Below are 9,857 nucleotides of genomic sequence, written 5' to 3'. Positions count from 1 at the left end.
TAGAATTACTTTATATTATTATAAAACATCTTATAAAAATGAATATCCAATTTCATAACATCACCTTTAATTTTTCCAGAGAGTTCAGGGGTAACTTCGAGGTAAAATTGGAAGGTAACGAAATACTCACGATTATGCACCGAGTTTTTCCGAAACTTTCCGAAGTCATCCCGGAAGAGCTTTCAAAGATGGCGACTACAGAAGAGTCCGTTGTTTCAGGAAGCATTCCACAAAATCCCCAAGAAAGCTATGAAACAGATAAAGACACCGCACCTGAAGAGCTTCAAAACACATATCGTTCCAACCAAGACTGTGTAGATAATGAAAATTCTTCAATTTCCCAAGAATCATCTTGCAATTTGGATAACACACAAGGTATGAAAACCCAGATTCTCTCTAAAGGGCGGCAATAGTTTTCAAAGGGAGAATTGAAAATACACATTTCTTTCAAAGCATCCCCGATGTAAGGCCGGTTGCGAAGATTCTTTGACAGTCAAGCGATGTTTTAAAGGCTTCACATGAACCAGGAGTTACAAGAAATACTATCAACGTGTAGGCCATTGTCGTTTTGCGGCCATTTTGTCAAAAGGTTGAACAAAAACGTGTTATTTTTATATCATACGGCATTGCTTCTTTGGAGAAGAAATCCAACTTCAGGATTTCAGACGACACTGTGCTAATCTTTCCAGGCAGGGGAAACACGATCCACGGTTCAATTGTTCAGTATTTATCATTCCTAAACAAGTAGTTGACAGTTCACGGCTTCCCTTGTAGTAGCCGAAGAGCGGTAGCCAAAACAAAGCCAAAGCAAAGGACCTTATCATTGAATACCACACATTTAATCACATCATATCACACAAAATAAGCCTTTCTATTTTTGTACAGTGCTTACTACATTAATAAAAGTCCAGGCTCAGAGAGGGGAATCAGAGTCTACAAAAAGAAAGCTTTTTTTTGTAATTAAGTGAATGAAGCCTCTTTCTCAATAATGATTCAGAACGGTTCAATAATTTAGATACGCCTATTAAGGCTTCCCTTCTGTAGTAGCTAAAACTATGAAAGGGGTCCTAAAGCAGGGGCGTAGCCTGGGGGGTGGCCTAGGGGGCCATGGCCCCCCCTTTTAGCAGCCAAAAATACAGTAAATGTGAGACATTATCTAAAATACAGGAGAAAATGCCTTTTAAGTCCCATTTGGGCCCCCTCCTGTTAAAAATTCCGGCTACGCCGCTGCTAAAGCCAAGTTTTACTTGTGACACATGCATTAGCCCCAATGCAATCAAAAACACGCAGCATAAGGGTATCATTAAGCTGTGGAAAACAGTGGTCACAGCAATAAGCGCAAGATATCAAAACTTTGCCTTATTATCAGCATTCTATTGTGTGAAATGGAAACAAGACACAACAAAGATAAAACAACAGTTTAATTAACCATATCAGGACAATAACTGACTAGTCAAATTCCGACCTCAAGCCTTTGTCTTTCTGGATGGCGACAGAGTTTTATTTATTCACAACTCATTTTCTCCATAACCACTAGTGGTTTGTGGAACACTGTGAAGGGCCTGAAGACAATGAAAAAGAAATTTAAAGAAACAATGCAGCTATGTCATATTTACCTCTGTCAATGCTGTTTCATTATCCGCAAGTTTGCTGGATAGTGGCAAGATTGTTTAATAAGGAGGTGCTTCCAAATAAGACCTCAATAATAGGCATGTAGCTAGTGGTGTACGGAGGATATAAGCACCCCTTGACTGCCAAAAGGTGGGCCATTTCTTGTTGAAAGATTTAAAGAATCATCAAATTTTATTCTTTTTTCTTATAATATCTGTGACCGGGCACCTCTCACCTCACCCCCATCCTTCCCCCCTCAGCAAATGCTGACAATGTACTTGATTGTCCACATAGGGAAGAGATTATGGTGCTAAACAATTGGTGAAGTAAAGAAATGTAGTGATATTGCTTCTACTTCTAATCATGTTTATGGGTTTTTATTAATTGGTTTCACATTCTGCTTTCATATTTTCGGTCATTTAAAAAACATTAAGTCATGAAAAACACTTTTCTAACACTGTAAACCTTGAAATTGTAACTATTATTCGTGATTGGGAACCACTCCCAGGTGCGTTCCCAAAATTGGTTGTGTTTGTGTGTGTGTGGGGGGGGGGGGGGGGGGGGGGGAGGGGGGGGGGGCAGTGATAGGTATCAAATGTAAAAGCATAGTATTTGAAGATTCCTAAATAAGAAATTATTCACCTTTTGGTCGCCAAGGGTCTGCCACCCCAAACAACTCCCTGTCCTTAACTCCCTACACTTTGTTTTTCTAGAAGATGAGACCCCTCATAACAATTCACACCTGCAAACATCTGCTCTGGACACTCTTGTCCAGACTGCCTGCCAAAGTCGTGACAGTACCAACCAGGAATTCACCACCCATGAAGACCACCCAACAGACCAAAGCCTGAGCCAAGACACACACGATGACGATGGACCCAGTTCCTCATTACTTGAGGCTGCCATAGAGTCTGTGACCTCTGCCTCTACCCTAACTCATAATTCCCTGAATGAAAGCTTTGGTGGCTCCATTGGTGCAATGTTCGAGACCAATGGGCACCAAGATATGGAGGAATCTACAGATGGAAGCATGTCGAATCTGAGTATTCCAGTCATGGCTGCTTACCATGATGTGCAGCAGCAGCTGGGGATGGAAGGAAGTATGAATCCTGAAGCCAATGAGGTGAACTCAAATATTAACAATGTGTGATTCCAGGGAAGATTCATTTATCATATGCAGAGAACTCCCTTACTTCCCCCAACCTCGGAAATCCCGTCTAATGCTGACCAAAATACATTGGGCAATTTTTTTTTTTTTTTCCTCTGAAAATCAGCTCGCAAGCACTTTTCAACTGGGAGTTTATGCTCTAGAATGCTGCGGCTATCGATTTTTTCTTTTAACTCACAATAGTTAAAAGAATCCGCGAGTGATATTCTTTGAGGTGGTGCAATATTTCCTATCGTGCTAATAGGACGGTTTTAGTTAAAAGTATATTTTGGCATAAGTTTAAAAAGGAGTTTATGTATTCATATTTTATAACTTTCTTTCATTTTGATTACTCAGGATGAATCGGGAGACCTTGGGAATGACTTGAGAAAAAGTGATCGCAAGAGAAAGCCTGCCAGATCGAAATCCCCTGAAAACGTGCCCAAAGTCAAGAAGAAAAAGAGGCGTCCACGTCAGCTTAGCACAACTGTCAGTCGTCTTCCTGAGCAGCCATTCAAATGTGACCTGTGTGAATCCCCTTATGTCACAAACCCTTCAAGGCGTGGCAACCGATTAAAGACAACCCCCCAGCAGCCCAGCCCACGGCACAAAGTGGACCCGCAGACTGGCAAGAGGCTGACTCTTTGCAATGCATGTGGTATGTGTTACCAAGGCAGGGATGAGGCCGTATTTGCCAAAGGGTAGCACCAATGTTTAAAAACGTAAAGCGGGAAGTAGCACTTATATGTTGGGAGTCGGGGGTATGGGGGTACTTCTGCCATACATCACCTTTCGCAAAATGATCTGTCAATTTAAGGCTTGGGAGATTATGTTGATCACTCTTAGAAAAAAGATCCTGAAAATGTGGGCTTCGAAAACTTTTAAACGTGAAGTAAAAAGTGTGTGGGGTGCTCTTGGTTTGCATATTAAAACTTGACCCCACTTCCTTTAAGGATTGTCGTTTGGCCGTCCAAAGAAGCTCCCCAAAGAATCCAGGAGCCAGGTGAACCCTGAGGAGAAGACTAAGTATTTGGAGGAAGCTCGGGCTTTTGCTTTATCCCTGGTGGACGGGCTGGGGGACCCGGATGGTGAGTGCGATTACAGGTCCGTAACCAGGATTGTTCTTGGGGGGGGGGGGGGGGGGGGGTGCTAGAACCGAAAAAATGGACCTAATTTTTCCCGGTGGGGGGGGGGGGGGAGTTCTCTGATAAAAATCTGACCACCCCTGAAAGAACGAAAAGGGACTTTTTATGCCTTTGCAGGATCTCGTTTATTGCTGGATTTGGCTACTTAAAAGTCTGACTTATGGATGGTGACATACCAGAGTGACCTAGCTTATGCTTTATAGTTTTGTCTACAAAAAGCACGTCTATTGAGAACCGAAAGTGGACTTTCGAACATTATGGGGGGTGCGTTCGGACCCCCCCCCCCCCCCTTAGGTACGGGCCTGGATTTTTCTTGGACTACAAATCGGTTCAACAATACCCAACCATACTAAGGATATAAACAAATAACAAACAAAAAACACTGGACTAAAAATTCTGCTATCTGAGTCTCGGCATGTTCTTAAGATTTGGTTAAATCTCGGCCTGAACCTTATCATAAAAAAAGGTTCTATTAGAAAAAGGTGTATAGCTTACTCTATCTACGAGGAAGAATTGTTAAAAACTGAAAGGCGCGTTCACATGAAAATACACGTTCGAATGTCAATGTTCTAACCAACCTGAGATGTTTGGCAATGGAATGGACTACACCACTGTGTGTATATAGCGATGAGTGGCTATAGAGGCCCTCGCAGTACAAGAAACCTCGGCTAACCTGCTCGTAGACTTTCCCATCAAAACATTGTAATCATTAAATCAACATTCTTTTTAATCCAGCCGAAAGACTTGCTTGCCCTCATTTCAAGACCAAGCCTTGCGGCTGTCTACAAACGTACATTCTAGGAGAAGGTAAGAAGATACCTGTACTTATTTCTTGTATATACTTTTGTCAATCACGTGTTTTTTTAGTAAAAAACTTTGTGGAAAAGAAATATGTGGAATACCACCCCTAACCCCCTCCCCTGCCCCACCCCACTAAGCCCCAGCGCTTGCCATCCACACCCATTTACCCTTATTGCTTAAAAGTAACGACTTTATGGTCCCTCTGCCCTACTATGTATTTTATGTCTTCATCCCATTCACCCCCATTCATCCCATGACGCTTTCAGCTAACGACTTAACAGTCCCTCTCCCTTGCTGTGTACTCTGTGTCTTTCATTTTCATTCATCCTCTGCCCGTATCCCTTCTAGGTAACGACTTCACAGAGTCCCGCGGTCGTGCCGCTGACCTACTGCAGCTTCTGAAGAAAGCCAGGGAGCTGAGTCAATTGAAATGCTATGACGTCACATCTACCGTCACTAAGACAACCACAGGCGGGAAATCTAAACGGTACTCGCCAATCATCCTCAAAAGATTAGTATAGTATTTAGAAACCATACGATTGGCGTGACGCCATTATCCGTTTACTTTCTCCAAGCGAGTTGAAGTCTTGGAAAGAAAAGGATTCTGGTGGTTGTTGCATCATTTCTATATAGAGGAACGGTGAATCAGAATGCAAAAGCCACAGTTTTCAGTTGACAATAATCGCATATGTTCAACATATAATAACTAGGAGGATCTGGTCGTGTTTTATTGAGCGCTGAAGCATATCTTTGCCACCCTGGTTTACTAAAGTTGACATGTTTCGTATCGTGCTTGACTCACTTCACAAAGATGTCAAGGTGGTCACGGTAGCGCGCGTTGCATTGCGTACATGGCTGGTGACCACCGTAGGAGACGCAAGCAGTGGAAGAAAAAAAGCCGCTCTATAACTTTCTTCTCCACTCGTCTCTTTCTCGCTTATTTACTTTTCCTTTTCCCTTTCTGCCAACTTCGCTAGTGAAACAAAAGGATTTTAGATAGCGCTCAAAAACGCAATACAGTGACAGTGGTAAAAATTTTGCTAAACAAAATCCCTTTGTTAATCTCATTGCATATTCTCTTGTTGCAGTGTACGGAATATTGGGCTGGGCAATGGTCAAAGGAAATCCAAGGAATACGAAGACTTCGTGCTGGAGAAGAGAGTCTACCTACGCGACACAATCAAACTTTGCGAGCGAGCCACTCAAAGAGTCCTTCTTTACTCCAACAACTTTTTACACAAAAAACTCAAGACTGATCCCAGCGTACGTTTTCACTTCCGTTTTCGACGTTCTCCTTAAAGCATTAGTATACTTGTCATTTGTAGAGCTAGTGAGAAATTAAATAAAAAATCAAAACGTACATCTTTCCTTGACGTCATCGAACGAGAGATTCTCCAAACAGCTTAGAATTTGGGAAAATCAGTACATATCCTAGAGTACGTCTTCCGTTATCGAAGTATAGATTATCCTTACATTATCAGAACACTCAAAATTTACTGTATATAGTTACCCATTATCTTAACCTTATGCTATGTTCAGTGCGTTAATGGGATTCACTTTGCAAGGGGAAGTGATGGTCACAAATGGTGATATTCACTTCAGTGAGTGACATGTGTCTTCTGTTATAGAAATCTGTACGGATAAAGCGACAAAAAGGAAAAGCCGCGCTCGGTAAACTGAAGCCTCTTGAGGAACTACATAACGAGAGGTGCTGTGTTGACAACTGCGTAATGGTTAGTGTTTTTCGTTATCATATATCTAGCTGGACCTAATTTGGCAGCGTGATTGGCTTCAATATGTGTACAATTTCATAGATCGTTCTGACGCACCTCAAGTTAATCCAGAACTGGCGCGATCGGGCCACCTCCGGACAGACGGAAGCTCGCCGAGTGCTCGCCGAGATGCTGACGCCGTCGGGCGGCGCTCGGTCCAACTGTTACAAGTTCATCTCGTGGGTGACGGGCTGTAGTCATAGCACCATAGGACGCGTCAACGAGCAAATGAAGGAGACAGGTAGGTAACTAGAGATTTTGAACTATTTTGCTTTGTGTCTCCCTGGGTCCCCGAGGATGACAGTATTTTTTATATGCCTTTTGTAAATTCCCGCTTTTCTAAGGGGGCAGCCCCCCCCTTCCTTCGTACCGCTCCCTTGCTAGCTACGGACTTGGCTTTATGGTTTCAAAGGTTCAGCATTGGCATACAGTTGGTTACTCAAACAACAGACATTTTGCCTTTAAAATGATTCGAACGAGTAAAACTGTGCGTCATGTAAGAGATGTAAAAATGATTATTATCTGATAATGAGTGTTCTACTTGAGTGAAGCGTTTACACCCAAAAAATTGATTCCCAAACAACATCCTCCCCCATCTGCATCTGTAGATTCATCTACTCCCCTCCCCTTCAACCATATACACCTATGTTATATGAGGTCGACAACACGAATATGGCAAATGGCCCAAGAAGGCTGGATAAACAATCTTGTTTGCTTAAATGAATGTATTCATTTACCGTATGGTGCCTCACTGGAGACAAAATATACACTGACTGTTATAAACGCATAAAATGGTTGTATTCTCCATAGCAACTGGTTTCAGGCATTCGCAGTTTTCCATTTTAAAGTCAAACTTAATTGAAATAGGTGTACACGCACTTTTAGGCCCTTTATAAAACTACCCATTTAACATCCCTGTAAAGTCCACAATTGGTTATTATTTTCTTGTACATTTTTTCAGGTGGGGTTCGCGATCCTCCTGTGCACGGACTCATAAAATGGTGGCAAGAGCACCCCAAACCGAGAAAACCCAAACCTGCCAAACCGGTTCCGCAACAGGTTTCACAGGTTGAGGCCGTACAGCAGCTGGCTCTTCAGCAGATCCAACAAGTCAATCCACAGATTACAAGCCTTCTACAGCCAAGCAATAGCGGAGCCGCCCTATCTGCTATCATAATCCCCTCTTCTTTATCAACAACTTTACCCATGCCAACAACGTCACCCATGACAACGCAGCTGGCGCAGTCTCAGCTGCCCACGGTCACTCTGACCAGCGGTGGAACGATTCAGCTGCAGCAAATAGCGAACCCTCAGCAGGTCCAAGCGCAGTTACAACAACAACAGTCGCAGTACCAACAGCAGATACAACAGCTGCAACTACAGCAGCTACAGCTGCAACAACAGCAACAGCAGCTACAGCAACAACTGCAACAGACCCAGCAGCAACTGCAACAGGCGGCGCAACAGCAACAGCTGGCGCAGAACTTCCAACAAGTGTTCAGCCAGGTACAGGCGCATGCAACAACCTCGCAACAGACCACGCAACAACCACAGGAGTTGCACGTGGTGCAGCAACACTCGCAACTTAGGGCGGCGCAACCGGATGGAGCGTCGCCACAGGGATCCCAGCCAAGCGTCTCCAACAATGCTCTTTCCAACGTTCTTACTGTCACTATCCCTGCCCACTTATCCGCTTCCCAGGCAGCATCGCTGACCACGGACACGTTCTTGACTTCCGCTGACGCGTTCCAACTGTTAAGCTCTGTGTCGGGCGTGCAGCAACAGGTGGTGACTATACCGGTAGTCACCTCAACCGTCGAGAATGCGATGCATTAGATAGTTTTTTGTGAGACATCTATTGACGGTCGACTTAACAATCTCACGATAATTGTTGCGTGACACATCGGCTGGTCACCGTGCCAATGGCACGATCAGTGTTGCGTGACGTATCTTACGGTCATTATGACAATGTGACGATAATTGTTGCGTGACACATCGGCTGGTCACCGTGCCAATGGCACGATCAGTGTTGCGTGACGTATCTTACGGTCATTATGACAATGTGACGATAATTATTGCGTGACAAATCGGCTGGTCACCGTGCCAATGACACGATCAGTGTTGCGTGACGTATCTTACGGTCACTATGACAATGTCACGATAATTGTTGCGTGACACATCGGCTGGTCAACGTGCCAATGACACGATCAGTTTTGCGTGACGTTTCTTACGGTCACTATGACAATGTCACGATAATTGTTGCGTGACACATCGGCTGGTCACCGTGCCAATGACACGATCAGTTTTGCGTGACGTATCTTACGGTCACTATGACAATGTCACGATAATTGTTGCGTGACACATTGGCTGGTCACTGTGCCAGTGACACGATCAGTGTTGCGTTACGTATCTTACGGTCACTATGACAATGTCACGATAATTGTTGCGTGACACATGGTTGTTTAGGGGCGGATCTAGCTTTTTGCTAAGGAAGGGATGGGGGTGGGGGTGGTTTTTCTTCTTTACTTTTCATTACATTGAACCCTCGTAGCGTAGAACGCACTGCCATAATGCAAACCATAATAAAGTTACCCCTTCCCCACCCCCGTAGATCCGCTACTGTGGTCAGTTGTGTTCAGAAAGCCATAGCATCAAAGAAAATTGCCCTCGCCCCCCTTTGTCACTGAACCAACCATCCCCCCCTTAAGCGAAAAGCTAGATCCGCCCCTGATAATTTATATAGACGTGACTTGAATGACAGTACATTAAAAAAGCGACTCTTATCAATTTCCCTCTACAAAGAAAGGCTTCTTTTCAAAGTAGATTTAGTGGGTTTAAACCAAGAGACTTCAAAATGGGCGGCGATCAAAAATGATTTATCTTAAATTTTCTTGACACTAAGGAAATCCTATAGATTGAAAACCATCACAACTTTGTACTGCTATTTCTGATCCTAAAAATAGAGGTTATAACCACCCAGTTACTACTTCTATCAACATGACTTGCTGTTTGGCTACTTGAAGTCTTGTATTATATTGTTCATGGTCCTAAAGCTTAATATTAGCTTTCACCAAAGACCTTTCTAAACTTTTGTACTTTTAATACTACCTGTTTTTTTTTTTTTTTCAATTTAGATGGAAATACATAAATCATAAGAGTTGTCTACGATGTGTTGCGCATCGCCGCGAAAGTTATAGGTACTTTTTATGCTATCTCCATGGGAGGTAGAGCTGGCCTAAACGTTGAATGTTGAATTTTCTAACGCAAATCGACTTATGTAAGCAAGTAATATGTAAGCAATCGCTCTTCTTATCACCGGGGAGCTTGCTCGTGATTGGTCGGCGCTGGATGAAGTATTTCAACCCCCGCCCCCTAGCATGC

The 9,857-nt window shown here is 43.4% G+C and overlaps 1 protein-coding gene across 2 annotated transcripts; it reads left to right on the top strand.

Moving 5' to 3' along the window:
- The first annotated feature begins 12 nt into the window (after window positions 1-12).
- LOC5507258 lies at window positions 13-9,492 on the top strand. Of its 2 annotated transcripts, none has more exons than XM_032375793.2 (10): window positions 13-375; window positions 2,328-2,734; window positions 3,116-3,416; window positions 3,712-3,846; window positions 4,639-4,710; window positions 5,053-5,191; window positions 5,793-5,967; window positions 6,333-6,437; window positions 6,519-6,717; window positions 7,438-9,492. In XM_032375793.2, the coding sequence occupies exons 1-10, from the start codon at window positions 39-41 to the stop codon at window positions 8,310-8,312; spliced, it is 2,745 nt and encodes a 914-aa protein (XP_032231684.2). In that variant the 5' UTR covers window positions 13-38; the 3' UTR covers window positions 8,313-9,492. The 2 variants fall into 2 exon arrangements, with proteins under 2 accessions (XP_032231684.2, XP_032231683.2); XM_032375792.2 differs by having other exon boundaries at window positions 14-375; window positions 2,325-2,734.
- The last annotated feature ends 365 nt before the right edge of the window (window positions 9,493-9,857 follow it).

This window comes from Nematostella vectensis, chromosome 8 (genome assembly GCF_932526225.1).
Source record: "Nematostella vectensis chromosome 8, jaNemVect1.1, whole genome shotgun sequence".
NCBI lineage: Eukaryota > Metazoa > Cnidaria > Anthozoa > Actiniaria > Edwardsiidae > Nematostella > Nematostella vectensis.
The sequence above is the reverse complement of the archived record's forward strand: the minus strand, read 5'-3'. Positions and strand labels throughout refer to the sequence as shown.